At 43.2% G+C, this 19,337-nt stretch overlaps 1 protein-coding gene across 1 annotated transcript in view; it reads left to right on the top strand.

The window, feature by feature from the left end:
* Window positions 1–13,044, top strand: part of DGKQ (diacylglycerol kinase theta) — a 90,373-nt gene extending 77,329 nt beyond the window's left edge. The window contains exons 20-23 of the mRNA XM_069000958.1: window positions 1,116–1,262; window positions 2,473–2,584; window positions 4,157–4,309; window positions 5,385–13,044. Coding sequence (XP_068857059.1) covers window positions 1,116–1,262; window positions 2,473–2,584; window positions 4,157–4,309; window positions 5,385–5,483 — 511 coding nt within the window. The 3' untranslated portion in view covers window positions 5,484–13,044. The remainder of the gene's footprint in view (window positions 1–1,115; window positions 1,263–2,472; window positions 2,585–4,156; window positions 4,310–5,384) is intronic.
* Window positions 13,045–19,337: the final 6,293 nt, after the last annotated feature.

Consider the following 19,337-nt stretch of genomic DNA (forward strand, 5'->3'; position numbering starts at 1 on the left):
CAGTTAGGGTACTGTGAAGTATTCTTTCTGTTTCTGAAGGCTTTCTTCTTCATGCAACAAAAATTAATACTTCTTGGGGATATTGGAAGTGTTGTTTCCTACCAATATTCCAATATTTTTCAACTGTATCCAAATTAGACAAAACCTGTCTTAGCATAGATACATCTTGTCTAGAGGAGAAGTGTATGTTAAATGGTGTTACATGAGGTACCTTTAATTTGATGCTATTTTAAACTTTCAGGACATAGGACTAATCACTCCCAGTGTAATAATTTAAGATGACTGGAAAGTCTGTCTGAAAACTTGGCTGTAACCTGCACTGGCTGTCTTCCCCACTTGAATGTCTACGGTATTTAGACATAATGCTAGAGAAATTTTGCAGAGTTGAATTCTGATGACACCCATGTGCTAGTAGGGTCAAATAATGGAAATTTATGCTTTTTATTTTAAGGTTGCCCTGAAGGCTGTGTATCCAAAGGTTTCCATTATAGAAGAAAATAGTCTCTGTGTTTAACTATCTTTTGTTTATGTTATTCTTAAAAAATTTTGCCATTTCTAGGGATGCCATAAAAATCTTCCTCATCTTTTTTATTCTAAAATTAGAGATGTTAGAGCACTGTCACAAGTTGAGATTACTAAGCCTGTTTTAATTTTCTGCAGCTGAGTATATTTCAAATTAATTAGGAATGTGTACAGCAAAGATTTTCAAATGTTTTTGTGCCATAAGTATTGTAGCATTGCATGAGAAAACAACTTTAAATGGGTCATGATGACCTCTAAGTCTTAATCAAAAATGTAATCTTCCAGCCCAGGAGTTTACATTTCAAAGAGGCATTGTATTCAGGCAACACTTTGGGAAGGGACAATTTTTCTCTAATCAAATTTCACAATCTGCACATGTCTCAACAGAAGAATCATCCCTTAAGTAAAGGTATGTAAAGTAGGAGTTCATGGCTTATGCTTTGTTTCTGCAGTAAAGCTAGAAGAATTTGAAATGGGTTTTGATTGAAAAACTCTTTAAACATACCTGCTAGAGGACAATAGTGATATACATACAGGGAAGAGTGCTCTGCCTGGCCTTATGTTTTAGTTACAGGATGCTTGTCTGCTCCTAGGTTTCACAACAAGGGAGTTTACGTGAAAGTTGGGCTGCAGAAGATAAGTCATACGAGAAACCTTCACAAGGACATAAAGCTGCAAGTGGACCAGCACGAGGTGGAGTTACCAAGTATAGAAGGACTCATTTTTATTAATATACCCAGGTAAAAAGGAGAGGAAGGATCCCTTGTGGATGCATGCCTGACTGTATGTGTAGAATTGCTACTTGATATTTCAGTACCAAATGTCAAATAGTTAGGTAGCAGGATCAAAGACAATCAACCTGCACACGCTTTCTGACATGCTAGGGACCAGGTACCTAAGCAGTTCCTGCAGTGAAGGCCAGATGGATTTCAACTGTCAAACACTGCCCAGGTGCTACAGACAGCTGGTCAATGTACATGGAGTATGTGATGCTACCTGGGTAGCTGTGGAAAACCCACAGTTCAGGTACCTTTACAGGCCCTGTGAGTGCTTCCTTGACACCTGCAGGGAGCTAGAGTTACTGTTGTGGAAGAATGGAAGCCAAATCCACAGGAGATCTGGCTTCCTTAGATGTGATGTTGATAGAGGCCGGTTTTTCATTTGCACAAAACCAGCAGGTAATTAGTGCTGCCATACTATTATTTTTTCAAGTACTATCTTGTCTTAAACAACCTGTATGTCTTTGCATTTTAGTCTGAAAATGTTTTATTCAAATACGTCTTTTTACATGTACACACATGTGCACATACATTGCACGTGTACACGAATACACATTGCACATGAGAGCTGTGGAGAAGAAAAGATCCTAATTAACTGATGAGTACTTCATGCACCGAAACAATAAGCAAGTGATTTGAGTGGGAAGGGTCAGTACTGCACAAAAAACAGCAGGGTTTAAATTGTCAGAAGCATTTCAGAGGACCGAAGTGCATGAATATCTGCCTAACTACGAGTGCTTTTGGCCAGGTACAAGAATAAAATCTTGATAATTATTTTAGCTTTAGTTTCTCTTCAGTGGCTTCCATGAATGTTTTCAAGGCCAGTAAGAGCTATGTTAAGTTCTTCAGACTTGAAAGTTAAGGGTTAGTGTAGCTGTATTTCCCAGCAAACTAAAAGTCTAGAGTTACCTTATTCCTATTTTCTTTTCCCATGGAAACTATTTACTTCGCTCCTTTTTCTATTAAAAGATCTGATCAAACTTCTTCCAGATTTTAGGAAAACAGTTCCTGCTTTTACAATGCAGGAAAACTGCTCCCTCCAGCTGGTGCGGGAGCACAGTGTGTAGCATTTGAAGCCTGACAAACCAGCCACCCTTAGCAGGGCACCAGGGAGTGTGCCTGGGGGCAGACCACAGGCCCACAGATGGTCACTGGTGTGCTCTCCACACAGCTGGGGCTCTGGAGCTGACCTCTGGGGGTCTGAGAGTGACAACCGCTTTGAGAAGCCACGCATCGATGACGGCCTGCTGGAAGTGGTTGGTGTGACTGGCGTCGTTCACATGGTGAGTTGGCATCCCAGTAAACACAGAAGAAACGCACATTTTATGGGACAGGCTTGTTTCTGTAACAGACAGTGCATTGCAAGTGCATAGTCCTAAAAACTACGCCTCTTTGTTAAGGTTGGATAAGAAGAAGTAATAGGAATTGAGAACTTGTTAAAAATCCATGGGGAAATGCTTCATGATTTAACTAGACTTTGAATCGAGTAGAGAAACATATATGTGTGCATATATATATAATGCAATATATATATGTAAAATGCAAGTGTGTGCATGTATTATGGAATGCACTAGCTTTCTCGTAACAGGTATCATGGTGTCAAAATGGAACAGTTCATGGGATGAAAACAAGATTTTATTCTCATATTACAAAAACAGGCCCTCTTCATCTAGTGTAGCTGCAAAAAATCTTGTCATACCTTATCACAATTACAGTGGAGAATCCATCAAGACAGGTTGCCTTATAATTATCTGCCACAGGCTTTCCAAACCCTATCGCTGAGAATTTGATACTCGCTGCTCTTGATTTGAATGCTGTGTCAAGCAGGTGATATGCTGTTCTGCAAAGACTATTACGACTCAACTCATGCAACTTTAATTCTTTCATGTATTACATACTTTTACAATGGTCTGCTGTTAGTAACATAGTCCTCTGGGATGGTAGGTTATTTTTGTCTTCATATTTCACGACTACCTAAAGAAATCTGCTGCTGAAAAAGTATATGTGGTCAGGTAACTAGAGATAATTAATCCATAAAGCCACCAAAAGTGGAAAGGTGGGTGGTTAAATTTTGTGGAGCTTGATCAATCTTTGGTGTTGGTCAGCTTTACCATTTTGTAACTTAGATCTTCTAAAAGACATAAAGAAGTGTTTTCATAGAGATCCTTAAATTTTTTGTGAAAGCAGAAGCAGCTTTGGAGTATAAATGTTAACCAACCTGTGCCTTGGGTTTGTGATAATAAGGTTTTTACTCCCATGTTTGGTTTCTGCACTCATTTCCCTAGAGTACATATAGCAGCAAAGTTCACTTTGTTTCGCTTCTACAGTTAACTCTAAAATGTTAACTCAGCTGTCAAGTTGTAGTTGAGTATGTGTGCAAGAAGTTCAGTGTGTGTATATGTATGTATTTCTGTAGCTATATGGAGCTGAGTTTGGAAAAACTCTCTGATTAATTAAGTGCTTTTAGACTTTAGAATTTCACATGTGCTGAAGTCTGTGTGTACAATTAGGTGTCTTTAGAAGTATTTACTGTGTTACAGAGAGGGAAGCCAAAGCAAACAAGACCTTTGTGAGTGTATGCTCCTTGCCCAACCTTTGTGTACAAATGGCTTTGCTGTGGAAGTTGTTTTGCCTCCCACAGCTGTCAGGGGTATCCGAGTTCTCCTTCCTGGACTAGCTGAAATAATTAACGCTGGGGCAGTAAAGGCATCCTAGTTTTGCCTAAGCAGTTTTTTTAGCTGAGACTTAAAATGTCAGATGAGAATAAAGTAATATCTACCCAGTTTAATTGCAGCTAGTATTTGTACTTCTTGTTAGTTGGGGTGATTGATATCCTGGCATTTATTCCCTAACAGGGTCAAGTCCAAGGTGGTTTTCGATCAGGAATCCGCATAGCCCAAGGCTCGTATTTCCGTGTAACACTCCTAAAGCCAATTCCAGTTCAAGTTGATGGAGAGCCCTGGATTCAGGCCCCTGGCCAGATTATAATTTCTGCTGCAGGACCAAAGGTACTGGCTGTAGGTTTCTCTTAGACTTTGTTCCTGCACTGGATGTTACTGTATTATCTTGCTTGTCTGTGTGTTCTGATGCTTAACCCTAAAGGAGCTGCTCAGCATTGTGTGGTAACTGACAAAGCAGTTTCTAAAGAGGATGGTTTGAGGGCTCTCTCTAGTGGCTCAGATGAGGCTTGTGTTTAAAAAAACACAACCCTGTGCTTTGGCCCAGTGACTTAATTTTTTATCCCTGTATTGACATCCGCAGGCAGTGTTGCTTGTCTTGAAGCAGGGCACAGTTATAAAGGCCATGGTAGTAGTGCAGTGTGCAAGGTAGGAATCAGTCTGCTGGAGAAGAGAAGGTCTGTCAGACAGTAGTATCAAAGGAGAAAAATTGATAAGAGAGGAGCAGAGTCCGTGAAAAAGAGACTTAGGAGTAATCAGTGTCTGTTTTTTCTTTATTATCTCAATATGTACATAAATCAGCTCCCTGAGAATTTAACTTCACTCTTGACTTTGAAATTGTGAAATAAACATTTTGCAGTAGATTACTATGGTGCACACCAGTCTACACATTTGCCTGCTACCTTAAGGATGCCTTTCCAACTCACAGAAATTTGTTGCTACAGGCAAGCTCAGAGGATATGTAGCTGTACTGGGAGTGCTACCAGAACAATTGCCCTTACTGAGGAGAAATGAGTGGGTCATACCTCAACGTTTCAGACTATGTTGAAACTTTTTTCTTTCCATGAGAAGGGCGGGGGGGGGAGGAGGGGCCGGGGGAAGAGAGAGAGAGAGAGCAAACCTAACTTGTCCACTGCTGACTAGTTCTCTCTATATATGGGTATGTATACATGTGTGTAGAGGAATATCTATGCACACATACATATACATAATGTGTATATGTTTATGTAAAAAACACAGTAAATCCTATAGCTTTATCAGGATAGGTGCACCAGACAGTGTTTTTAAATGTTTTTCTGTTGCAGTTCCAGCTTTTTATTTGGTTATTAGTTGCCTCAGATCAGCTTATTGGTGATCACAGATATTTTAATGCTCACTCACTTTCTTTTAAATTTTTCAATTTTAGGTCCATATGTTGAAAAAATCCAAGCAGAAGCAGAAAAAAACTGGAAGCCTGAAAGAGATGAAAGTGGATGGCGTGTCAGTCTCTGAAGGAGGACGCTAAGGGGAGACCTGTATCCACACCTAGACACCACACTGGTTCAGTAAAACCGAGTGCAGACAACTCGTGAAGAGAGTTGCCTATGAGCGTGCCTTTCATTACATTTTGATAGTACTGGGTTCTTCTTTGTCTTTCAAAGATAGTGCCTCATTGTCACAAATAACTGTTATGTACCACTTGTCTCATCTGAAATGTTTACTTTGGGTTGCTTTTCTGTAAGCTGTTTCCCAGCCAAACAGAGATTCCAAGATGCTGAGATTTCTGCATTTGCCTTCACAAAAAATCCTTCCCTTCTCTCAGCTCCTTCTTAAAGAATATCATTCCATAGATAATTTTTTTATTTGTTCTGTAGCTGAAAATGTATTTCTTTAAATTAATGCTCACAGTAGCATCCTAACCAGAAAAAGGCAAAAACATGAGTTGCTGAGAACTCCTTAGATCAGTCCAAATAGCACAGCTGAAACAGTACAAGTATAAAGAGAAAAATACAAAACACAGGAGAGATTATTTCTATAAAAGGATCCCAGAGCACTGGGAAGAGAGAAAGTACTAGAACAGTTGAGTCAAAATATTTCAGAGCGTTTACTTCAACAGTATTTGGACAGCATGAATGAAGGGAAAACAGCCTGTAGAGCAATTTTTCAACTGTAGCTTAGTTTCTCATTATTCAGCCAAAGCCTGTTTTAAAAGGCATTTGAATTTCATCAGCTACAACTCTTAAAAAGGGAACACAAGTACCCAATGCAGTATTATGTTACACCAATATTTTTCTGTCCCTGAAACCATTATCTTTGACACCAGACTTTTCATCTTGACTTTACTTGTGTTGTTTCATTTTCATGAATTTGTACTATTATATAACAGAAAGCTCAAGAATCATCATTAATTAGGTTAAAAGAAGTACCACTTAGTGTTCGGTTAACTAAATTAGCACAGTCACATATTAGAGCGGTATTATGTACAGCATAGCTTTGCTGAGGAGCCTTAGCAGATATTGAAGCTCATAGTATGCATGTAACATGCTCTAGGCTTCAAATAACTGGGAATACGAGAGGCATCATGAAAATTCACTTACCTCGTCAGGCTTCTCAAGTCTTTGATGGGTGTTGTTATTAGGTGTGGGCCCAGGGACACAGTGACTGTCTTATCTCACTTGGATGAGTGTGTGCTCTTCAGAGGCCGTTTCTCCATCAGCTCCTGTGAGGCCAAGATCAGCGCTCTGTGTTTACCCATCTGCTGAAGGTGTGGGGATCCAGTACTCCTTTTACAGCTTTGTGCTAGAGACTGGTGCTGGAGCAGCCATGCTGGTCCTGCCATATGCTGTCTACATCTGCTATCCATGGCTGTAGTCATGTCGTTCTTCACTCACATCTCTGCCGTCTCATCTCACCATGGTTGCCCAGGGACTGAACGTTTCACTTTGGGTCAACGTCATACACAAAGGGCTCTGTGAACCACTTGTGGGTAGGGGGTGGGGCCTGCAAGGTTTTGCCACTTGTATGCATCTGCTGCTTGGAGCTACTTAAGCCATGTTGGCTAGAGCCCACTTAGCCAGACAGTGGGCTTACTTGTCCTCTGTTGCACAGTAATAACTGTTTCATCTGTGGGTGGCATGGATTTGTCACTTGAGTGTCAGCTTTAGGAGCATTCCCTCTTGCCAGTGTGTCTAGAAAAACATCTGTAGCTGCTTCAGGGGGCTTAAGTGTAACTTTGAAATATGCAAAAGCCATTTTGTGATGGAGCCAGTTACGTGCTGAGGCAGTTCTTGCTGGGTCTTGGTGATGAGCCTGTACTCTCAGCACTGTGCCAGCTTCAGCAATGTGCTTCAGAAATGTGCTTTCTGCTTTCCAGTCATGGTGCAATGAGGGTGTGAATGTCATCTATAGCAACAGAATGATGCAGCTAAAGCTATAAAGAGAGACAAAACAGTATGGAAAAATGGCAGATGCCTGCAGCTTCTCCTTTCAGTCTAGTGATTCCTTCTCTGTTTTCTAGTAGAGACAGTTGGAGGAACAACTCCTGTTTTCAGTGAAACCTCTTGTTAATTGTTTAAATTCTTAATTTAAATTTGGGGATGTTCTTCAGGTCCAACAGCGTGGACTACAACTTAACTTTTATTCAACACAAAAACTGGATTCATGCTGTGAAGGAAATAGTTTGGATAGTACAGAGCTAAAAGTCTTGTCTTCCTGATCTTTAAATGCAGGGTTATCTTCTTTAGAACCTGGGCATGAGAGGTCAGCTGGACCTCTTCTGGCATCCTGGTACCAGCATTACAAGTAGGGAGGATAAAATGTTGTATTTCAGGATGTGCACTCTCTGAATGAAGCTCACAAATTAGAGAGGAAATCTGGAATAGGCTGCTGCTTCATAATTGTCCAGAAAGACAGAGAAACTGCTTTGTATCCTTGGGGCAGCAGAAAGAATGCATGGTCTACTTTCCAGTTGCTGACTCAGTAATGGAAGCTTGACTTTTTGTTACAGAAAACATGCATAAATTTTAAGATTGCTGGTACAGACTGTCTTCTGCAGCCCAAATACATAAACAAACCTGTCTTACTATTTTTGCAGGCATATATAATCCTGCAGCATGTAGCTGACAGTGTTTCAAGTTCTTGGCTTGTTAAGGACCTGGCTGTCTCTCCTTTTTCTCTGTATCTGTTATCTGAAATAACATGAAACTCACAGACCACAATACTTTAATCAAAGGGCCCCTTGCTGTGGCATATTCTTCCGGGACATTTCCCATCCCTGGAACTCTGTACAAGCCTGTTTTGGGGTAGCATCATGGTAGCAAGGTGACACTGAAGTATGAGTGTATTCTTTTCCCAGTGGTGGAGGGCAAGAAAGCTTTGAGTTTGGTTTTCTTTCCCTTTTTTTCCCAGAAAACAACTGCCATATATTGTTTGAGCAGATGAGTGCCACACTGGAATAAAAACACAGCTTAAGAAAAACACTCTTAGCATCTAAGGCCTCTGTGCATCAAAAGATGATGCTTAATGTGTTTTGATGACAAAACAGATTCCTGGGCAGTGGAGATAGAAAACCCCCTGTAAAGCTTTTAAAAGGAGAAACTCGCTCATTAACCCCTCTATTAAGATGTTTCAGGTTCTGTAAAGGCCATTATATGAAGAATATATGTGTGTATGTATTTTTTATTCTCATGTTTTCATTGCATATGGTGTCTGAGAAGACCTGGTATTTTCTTCTGGGGTATACAAGGCCTGCATGAAGGGAGGGCATAACTCTTTGCTGTTAATATGAAACATTTAGACTTAGCCTTTCCACTTAACATAACAATGCAGTATAATTTATGTGACAGTGGGCAGATAGATGATTCTCCATATGGACTCTTTGAGTCGTATTGTGTGAGAACCCAGTGGTCATGTGACCAAGTACTTTAAATAATGCAGCAACAGAAGTGTTGGGGAAGAGGTTCCGTTCCGTCAAGACAGGTGTTAATGAACATCAGGGACGAAGGACCAGGAGCTATAACTGTGGACAGGGAAGAGATGCAAGCTCATTGCTATCCTGAGCACACTCCTTCATCCTCTCTCCACTGCCTTTTTACCTTGCCTATAAACCACGGCAGGCACAAATAGCACAACTAGCATCTCTCCTGCTGAGATACACTCTCCTGACCTTTTACTGGTGTCCTACTTAGGCATTGCCAGCACTGGGGAGAGAAGGGTCCTGAAAACTGTGGTTCCTTTCAAATACCCCAGTGTTGCAGATTAGTGCAGGTGGTCAATTGGTTACAATCTGTTTCGATGGATAAACACATTACCTCTGTCTTGAATTAGTAGAACCGAAATTCAAAAGCTCATCCCTGAGATATGGGTGCTACTTCAGAAAATTTGCTGCTTTTTCCCCCATGGCTTTTACGCTTGATTTGTACAGTTTAAATTGCTGGTATTTTCACTGTATTGATTTTTAGGTGAAATGGTTCTTTTGCCAAAAACCTTTAGTTTATATACGTGTATATATGTGTGTGTACATACACATGTATACATACATGTGCACACACCCTTTAAGAATACGCCTTATTGTATTTCCTTCCACAGTGCCTAATTATACAGCTTTTGCCCTGTTACAGCATTCTGATAGCACTCACTTCTGGTTCTTTATCTCACCGGTTTCGGACATAAGGCAGGACTTGCACTTTCCAACAAGACATGATGGCAATATAGTGAAAGCACAACTGTGTTTAGAGTACAATCTCTGCATGTATGCAGTTTGAGCTCTGCTTGCTCTTTCTAGATTTTAGTCAAGTATCTGTGTGTCTAAAACCAATGGCAATGGCTATTGTAGCATTTTAAAAACTAGGAAGAAGCTGTCCACTGCAAGACTTAACTAAGGAACAAAACTAAATGAGCTATTATAGACAATTGTTCATCTTCACGGTTGCCCTCTTACAAATATTGTATGGATTTCATTTCTTTAAAGAGAAAATAATGCACTTGATCTGAGTATCAGCTGTTTCAAATTGCTCAGCATTTATGCATGCATGTGATTCTGTAGCAGCCTGTTGGCATACAAATGTCATTATCAAATGAAACCGCTTTTTGTGGGAGGAGAAGGTAAGAGGAGCTGTTGTGACACTTAAAAAGAGCTTATGTTGAAGACACAACAGATTTGGTTGCATATGTATTTAATAATGTACCGACTGCAGGTACGCTCTTGTCTTGTATAGTCTCCAGTCCATATTCCAGTGCCAGTATTGGGATCTATTGGAGTTGTGCACTTGAGAGACCTGGCAGTAAAGACTCTTTCAGTCTGCACCCCACATCTCTTCCTTACCACCTTCAGAGTGATGGTACAGCTTTCTGCCAGGCTGCGCTCCTGCCCTTTGGGCCTAGCTCTGTACTGAAACTGGTAATGAAGGTATGAGTATGTGCTGGTGAATGTGTGTGGAGAGTGGGGGAATGGAGTTCCAGCTCTGAGCGCTGCTCTGTCAGTTTGGCTTAGAATAATCTTTAATTTCTGCTTCAGCTTCTACTTTAGCCATCTAACAGCTGTGCAGCAAAGAAAAATTGGGCAACTACTGAATTGCCTTGGATTCACCAGTGACAACGTTGCATCATTTTCAGGCTTTGATCTTATATGCACCCGAATATGTATAACTTCATTATACTTTTTGCACTTAACAGAAAATACAGGTTAGATAGGCTTAGGGTGTGGCAAAATTGCAATGTTTGTACTTTTTTTTTTTGTAAATATGGGGATAATTCTACAGATACAAAGATGCACTTTCAGATAACAATGAGAACAAGTTTGTAGAATACAATTGTTTAGGAGTTTCTCTGACTGCAGTGTTCTTGATCCCCATCCATGTCTAACACTGTGTTCTCCTTGAAAGCCTGCTTGGGGATAGAGATGGCTTCTCACATTGCAGAATGTATTTATAGCTGACTGACTGAAAGTTCATGTATGTTTTTGAGCAAGTTTGCTGCTATTCTAAGTTTTAGGTTTTACTAGACTGCTTCTATAATGCATAAAATAATGTTCAAGTTTTATTTATAATGTCAACACTTACTGATTTGACACTTAGTTGCAGGAGACATCCAGCCCAAAGCCTTCATTCCTTTTGCTATTTAACGGTTTTGTTGTGGTGTTGGGTTTTTTTTAGCAGTGTAGGCATTGTATGTGTGGAGTGCAGTGAAATGAATGCAAATGACTAATCTTAACCTGCAGTTAGAGCGGCAGTTTCAATGTTTACAGGACAGTGACTATTGATTGTAAACCCATACATGTCCGCTGAAACAGTGCACTCTTCATGTGTTTTGGAAGCATTGTTTCTGCTTACCATGATAATTAATAGAACAGTTGCCTTCTGTTTTAGGTTTTAGAGTCCTGGTTATGTTGCTTTGGAGAGATTTAAGTGTGGGTTATGGCTTCTCTGCCATGGACTCGCAGGACAGAATTTCTACTGATACAAGTGTGTTATATTGAACATGTTTGCTGAAAGAGTGACTTTATTTTTTGTGAAGATAATTTATGAGAAGGTTTTATAGCAGATCAGTGCTGAAAAAGTTGAAGTCTTGAAATAAATGTGTGTAGATATTAAAGATCTATTCCAAAGCAAAGCATTTTTTAATAGGGCACTGTTACTGGTGTAGTTATCCCTCTAAGCTCTCCTGGCAGCATACCCATTTAGCATGTCACTCTGCACTGGTCAAGTGTGTTATTTAGGGAACAACCTGATTTCATAAGATATGGCTTCATTTATATTGTGTGTATCTCCTATTACACCTCTGGCAGCAACACCTAATGTAAACATCAGCCTCACAAGGCAGGGCTTCTCCCCCATACAGATCACTGCAGGTTGAAGAGCAGAGAGCCTGCCCTTGTGCTTGACTACAGAAAGGTTATAAGTCTGGTGACTGTCTGACACTTACAGTCCTCTCTCTCTCACCGTCACAGAGTGTGCCACACAAGCTCTTTTGCTTTCTGAAGGCAGGCAGGCTCAAATCAAGAGTGCCTGAGTCAAACTGCTAGCAGCTTGTCTCACCATGGCATCCATTTCTTAGTGCTGCTTATCTTGCCAAACTGGGTAGCAAGAGGTGCTTGAAGTATTACTGAGTATTTATTGTGTAATTTTGGGTGCTTATAAAGCCTTCACTGCTATTTTAAAGCAAAATTTGGGGATCTGTAGCATACCAATAGCTGTATAACTCTAGCATTCCAAACATGCCCAAAGCAAGTTATCCTTGTGATAGTTTAGTTAGCAATGGTATAGCTAGTAGCAATCAGTATCCTGACGCTACAAGTTCTGAATATTGGAAGAGAACATCTCTGCTTTGAATGCAAAGCATCAGAGTTTGTAATTCACTATAGATTTCAGTGTCTCTCCTACTTATGAATGACTGATGACATTTTAATTCTTCTCAAACTATGACTTAACTATCGCTTAAATAACTGTTTTTCACCTCTGGTTATTTAAATCATCCAACTTACGCAGTTGTATGAATGCTGTTCTATTATCAAGACACTTTTAAGGTGTCTCATAGCATTTCTTGTGAATGTTCCAATACATCGGTAATAAATAATCCTGACCCAATAAACTAACATAAGATGACAAGTTATTGTCTAGTGCTTATTCTTTGTGCATCTGCCTAATTCTCAGAAAAAAAAAAAAAGCCTAAGTACGAGCATTAAAGTGAAAACAGTTTCCACACTGTGTGCCTCAAATCAGTAATGCGTTATCACACCTGTGGATTGGTCTCAAAAACTAGCTTTTAATGATGTAACTTGTTTCTCAGTGTCTGCCTTGCAAATGAGACATGTCACTATTATTTGTGGTTACAAATAACATACCTAGTGTAGTAATAGATTTTTTTTTCAGTAATTTATAAAAGATGGACTTTTCTCTTATATTTGAACATCTGTTCATCCTTGGGGTTCTGTTCTTAGAACAATTCTGTGTATATTTTGCAATACATGTTTTGTGTTTGACTGTACATTTTGCACCAATATGAAATATTGTATTCTAAGTATTATTTACAAGTTCCAGAGATCTGTAACTAGTATTTGCTGTGAAAAATACAACATCTCTTCTACCCTGGATGCTTGTGGAGTAGTTATGCTTTAAGAATAGTGGAATACACTTCTGCAGGGACAAACATACTTTATCTCAGCTGGACACTGCTTTTACAGGAATTCTGTAGCCTTGCTGTTTGAGATTGGGTCCTGCCCTGTGAAAGGGTGGCTGTGTTCTAACAGTGTGATTTCATATGTTTTCATGTGTAAGATGACATCTAAGTTTGATCCCTGCAACATTGAAGCACCTCTAAAACCCTTATTTCTGTGGACAGCACTTACTGTAATTGGTAAGGTCTTCCTGTGACAGCATTACACACAGTGTGTTAAGTATTTCTGTTGTCTTGAGTTACTTTAATGATGATCCAGATTTTCCAAGGTAGTTTTGTACAATTGCTTGCCCTGTTTGCACTTCTCTACAAACAGATGACCTGGTGTTTTAAGACTGTGGGTAACAGGCTCACGCATAGCCTTGTGCTTGGCTCAGGTGAGCAGTGGTGGACCGGGCCAGACCTCATGGGCCTTGGCTTGGAGGGAGTCAGCTGGAATAAGTGGAAGTGCTGTCCAGTGAGCTGGGCCCATGTGGAAACTGTCCCACTGTAGGTGGACAGCCCACTGCTCCTTGGAGGTTAAGGTCTGCCTTTCACTGATGGTGGGGGTTCCATCAGCTGGACATCTCCACTTGGGTTGTCCCTGCTGCACTAACCCTGCCTCTGACAATGAGCAATTGATTTCTCCCCGCTCTGTTGAGCAATTGGCTGCAGAACTGAGGAGGCCTTGGTTATGTCCCAGCACCTCTGGAGAAACCTTACTGTTCCTTGGTGGACTGCAAATCAACAAGCTCTGAAGCAGCTACAATTACATTTAAAAACCAGACATGGAAAAACTCAGTTCAGGGCTATAGTTCTGGGAAAAGAGGGGAAGCAAACAAAACACTGTACTTCATACAGAGAAGAGAAGAGAAAAAAAACCCACAAAACATCCAAATCTGAAATTAATTTTACCCCGGCCCTCCTCTGAGCTGAGATAACAGCAAGAAGAGTAGACAACTTGCAGCAGTCCCTCCCTGCCCATACAGACTTGTTCCTTGGAATCTGGTTATAACCACTTTCTTAACAAGGGGAGCTGGTGTCTGAGAATGGGAAAGATGGGTTTGACCATGATAAATCCCAACTTAACTTCAATGTGGATTTCGTTGCCAGTTAGACAATGTTCTTTGAAGCACAGCTAAACAAGAAAAGCCTTTTAGACAAATAATTAAGTAACAGGGAAATTAAATTTAAGGGTTAATGGAACCATTTGGGGCATCAAATTGATGATCAGGTGACAGCTTTGGGCCCCTAAAACAGATGCTTTCTTGTTGTGAACGACTGGTGGACTGTAGCAGCTGCGATCCCTCCTGCTGGGCCTGAATTACCAAATGCTGGAATATGCAGCAGTGGCAGTGTCAGCACCTTGAAAACAAATCCATGCAGACACAGCAGTGCTTATGCAGGTGCCCACATACAGGCAAGCAGCCTTGACATGAATAATACAAGTGGGCCAAACCTGTCCCTCATCACCAACTAATGGGGCTCAACATTCACTCCTGAATGAATTGCTGTCTCTCACAATTTCCCCAGACTTCTCTTGTGGCTGGCACCATACTCTCTTGGTCTATCCAGAACCTGGCTTAAAAATCCAGCTTAAAAGTCTGCTAGGGAATCACAGGAAAAGAGAGAGGGAGGGGAAAACCAGCAACAGCAAAATGGTTATAGAAAGGTTAGAGAGGTAGAACAGCCTGCACGGATCAGGCACAGAGTGTGCCCAGACAAGTGCTCTGACCAGAAGCCTGCTGACTTAATGCAGGGCCCTTGTAAGCAGGGGCAGGGGCAAGGGCAGGGGCAGGGTAGGCATCAGAAAATGCATACAGTGAAATTGCACACAGACTGCACCACACTCCACACTGGAAAATGAGGTAGGGACAAGCTCTGTCACCTTCAGGACTTCCCTCAGCCTATCTGTGCTCTTAATCGGTGATCATTTACCACAATCAGCCACTCTCACAGGCAAGTGCTGGTACCCCTGCTGGAGCAGTGCCCTCAAGTCTGTGCCAGATAACTATGAGGCTGCTGTCAGCCAGGATTTCTGGGATGCTGCTCACAACTGTACTCCTTTGAACACTGTTTTGAAGTCAGCACCTCCTGGCTCAAAGAAGCTTTCCCTCCTGCAATTTCCAAAGCACAAGCAGCTCAGAAGTCACAAAACATTCCTGACAGCAGTGACATGTGACATGACATCCTGCTTCAAACTGGCCAAGCTAAAACAAACTAATGCAGTCACATGGTCATGGCACAACTTTGCATCAAAGGTCCTGCGCCCATACCTTTCTGTCACAACAGGAATGGCTTGGTGTTCTCTGATGCAGCAGCCTCCCCTACAAAACATGGAGCAGAGCTGATCAAGTCTTCTATGACTTTCAGTCTCCTAAGCCACAGTCCCCACAGCCACACCCCAACATCTCTGGTCCAGAAAAAACTCATGGAGGCTGAGGAGGCCATATGACAGAGTCTCAGCATGTCTGCAAAGAAAGTGTGGAAATGGTACTCATCTGGGACATGCCAGAATTGAAGAGACTCCATCAGAACTGCTACAGGAAAGGAGACTGCTTCAGTTGACTGGGTGACACATTTTTCTTCTACACTCTCCCACTTCAGCTTCCCAGTCTTTGGCCCTTGCTGGTACCTCCATCCTCTTCCTAAATCATCAGCCATTCCTGTCACAGGACTTGTTGTTGCTCCTGCATTACTACTCTGTACAATGGCTTGTAATATTTGCTCTCCACCAGAAACATTGTACACCTTTTTCAGGCTTCTTTGGGTTGTAAGTGAACATTGTGATGACTTTTTCCAGTCTTTTGAAGTTTTTAACTGTGATGTGTCAGCAGTTCTGGTCATAAACTTTAACCTGCATCCTGCTAAAACCTGTCCAAGGTCTCCATTGTATCTGCCTGTTAGGGGGAACTGCTTGAGTTTCTGTTTATTATAAATATCCTTCCAGGTGTCTGCCAAGTTTTATGAGTGCTGGCACAAAAATAAAGCAGTGTCAATAAAGTACCATGCTACTAAAACAGGGAGTTTAGTTCTAGCAATTCTTTTTAAATACAAACATGGACACTTGCTGCTGGGCACTGACCACTTCATGATTTTCCTGGCTTGTTAACTCACTCTTACACTGGAGGTTGCTGCCCTCTTGCTTTCTGACTGAGGATAGCAAAACCCTCCCTTGACTTTGGAAAGGCTTTCTAGGAACTGCCCAGACACTGGATGTGCTATTGCTCTGGTTTAAAAACTATTTTAAAAGAAAGTGTGCTGTAGTTATGCAAAGATGTTTATGCTTTAACTGTTTGGTTCATTTTTTTAAAAAGTTTGTTCCATCTTTCTTAAAGTAATCCTCCTCTGAAATTATAATCAGTTTGGGGCAGCATTGCTGGGAGGAGCGGCAGAAAGGTGTGGGGTGCAGCTCTGCAGGTGCCATTCCCCTCTGGAAGGGGGCACATGCTGGGGAAGCATTGGCAAGGCTGTGCCCTGGGGGCGGCCCAACACAGGAAGGGCACAAGGGACCCAGTCCCCTGTAGGGGGAAGGTTGGCATGCGGAGTTTGGCTCTGTGAAATTTGCCTGCAAAGGGACACAGGGCAACCCAAGGCATGGCCCGGCAGCCAGCCTCAGTGGTGCTTGGCTTGAGGTGAGCTGGGGTATGCTGGTTTCTACTGGGGTAGAGTTAACTTTCTTCACAGTGTCATGTATGGGACTGTGTCTTGGGTTTGTGCTGCACACAGGGTTGATAATATAGAGATGTTTTAGCTATTCTTGAGCAGGGCTTACACAGAGCCAAGGCCTTTTCTGCTCTTCATACTGCCAAGCTGGTGAGGAAGTTGGGGGTGCATGGGAAGTTGACAGGAGAAACAGCCAGGGCAGGTGATCTAAACTGGCCACAGGTATATTCCAGACCATTTGACATCCTGCTCAGTGTTTCAAGCTGGGCGCAGGAAGGAGGGAGGAGGGGACGTTTGGAGCGATGGCATTTGTCTTCCCAAGTCACTGTGAGGCGTGAGGGGGCCCCTGGAGATGGCTGAAGACCTGCCTGCCCATGGTAAGTGGTGAATGAATTCTTTGGGGTTTTTTTGCTTATGTGCATGGGTTTCACTTTCCATATTATACTGTCTTTATCTCAAACCAAGTGTTTTTTAGCTTTTACCTTTCCGATTCTCTCCCCAGTCCCACTGGTGGGGCAGGGAGTGAGTGGCTGTGTGTGGTTCTTGGTTGCCAGATGGGGTTAAAGCGAGACATGGGGGAACACTGTTTCACACAGCTGGAGGGGAGGTCATGACATTTGACAGCATGGGGGCCAAGCCACAGCAGTCAGTGGTGGAGAACAAAGCCCAGCACTGCTCCAGGGCCAGCTCCAGGGGTGCTGAGAGTTGGGCAGCCTTGATGGCAAAGGTCAGCCTGCCCTCTGGAAACAGTGTCACAACTCTCCTCTCAAGTAAGAGCCTAAAATTCATGGCCTAGCATGGCTAAAGGCCAGGGCCCACAGTCCTCTGCATGGGGGCATGGTGGTGGACAGAGGTGGCATAACCCCAGCCAGACACCAGGTGTCTTGTCTTGGATGAAGGTGGATAGAAAAGCCCTCAAGGTCCTGAGGGCCAGGCCCTGGGAGCATGAGCAGAGAAGTTTGTGGGGCACGGACTAGGTCCCACAGTGCTTGGCTCAAGGGGGACCTGAGGCGGAAGCACCTGCAGAACAAATCTCTCCTGTGCAGCTGGATGGCTTAGTCCTTCTGTCCTCTATGCAACAGTATCCTTGACAAAACAGAGCACCTGGCTGGTGACATGTTTCTCCGCTGCAGCTCCACCCAGCTTGCTCAGGACCAGAACATGGGTTAGCTCAGTCCTCTCCCATGATGTCAGACCTGTGGTGCACACAGAGAGGCCCATCTCGAGTCTCCCTACTCTTACCGGGGCACTGGTCTCACTCCCTCACCTGCTGCGTACAACCCATCTTTCTTCCCCAGCCCCTACCTCCAAGCTTCCACTCCTCACACAGCTGCTGCCAGCTCCTCTGGCTTCCTCCCTGTTCCTTACACCTATCTCCTCATGCCCACCTCAACTTCACAACCTCTGGCTCTGCTGCCATCACCACCCACCTCCCAGCTGCTCCAAATTTCTGCCTGGGCAAGTCCAAACAGCTGCTGCTACAGCCACAGTCCACACACAAGAAATGTCTCCTGCCCCTGGGAAGAGCCCTGGCCCAGAGCAAAGCCCCAGCAGATCCACCCTGCAGCCCCAAGGCTGCCTCCTCCTCCTAGGGCACCTGCCCACTCCATCAGCACCAGCTGAGGAACTGTCCAAAAGGCACATGCAGCAGAGCACTGCCATAGCAAAGGGCCCTTTGGGGAGAAGCAGCAGGAAGGTTATGTGGCAGTGCTATCAGCTGTCAACAAAACACTGTGCTCTCAGGCACAAAATCTGGGGCAGCTGCTGCTCTCATGACTGTTCCAAGCATATCCTCCTCTCCCCCTCTGGCACCCATAGACTCCAAGGCACATGGAACTCATACAGGTTGACTGGGGCAGGACGTGCCTGCTTTCTGTGGATCTCCCAGAAAGAGCAGGCACCGCGGCAGGATTAAGCTGTTGCGCTGCTCTGTGCCACTTCACAGCTACGCCGCCGCTGCCATTTCCATTCAGCGCCAGGCTGACTTCCAACCCAGCCCAGCTTGGAGTCCTCCCCCTGCAGAGGATTACCTCCACAATCACAGCTCCGGTGGACTTAGCACAGCCACAATGAGCAACAGCAAACACTTTCTCACCACCATCAGCTGACGGCCCAGGGCAGCCGAAAACAACACAGAAAGAAATGATGGGGCAGCAGCTGACTAAGCCACCCGGATTAGAGAGGCTCAAACGGGGCTGAAAACCAGCATGTACCGCTAACCCAGCAGAACTGCAGCTCCAGCCCTCATCTCAATTCATCCAAACACGGTCAGGTGGCTCCTGGCTCTGAGCATGCTGAGAAAGGACACAAACACTGACGCTGCAACACAGAAGTCAGGCAAGAGGGAAAGAGCAGCCACCTGCAGATAACCATCACCCTCAACACGCACATCACCTGTCAGGGTAGCTGTGGCAGCATACTGAAAGGTAAAGGGTCATCTGGTCATCTGTCCTGGAGTACATACCCACAGACCAGTTGTGGGTCTCTGTGCTACAGCACTGTGGCTTGCACCCAGGGATTCACAAACTACAGTCTCCACCACCACACTGCAGCATGTAGAGAC

The sequence above is a fragment of the Aphelocoma coerulescens genome (genome assembly GCF_041296385.1).
Source record: "Aphelocoma coerulescens isolate FSJ_1873_10779 chromosome Z unlocalized genomic scaffold, UR_Acoe_1.0 ChrZ, whole genome shotgun sequence".
NCBI lineage: Eukaryota > Metazoa > Chordata > Aves > Passeriformes > Corvidae > Aphelocoma > Aphelocoma coerulescens.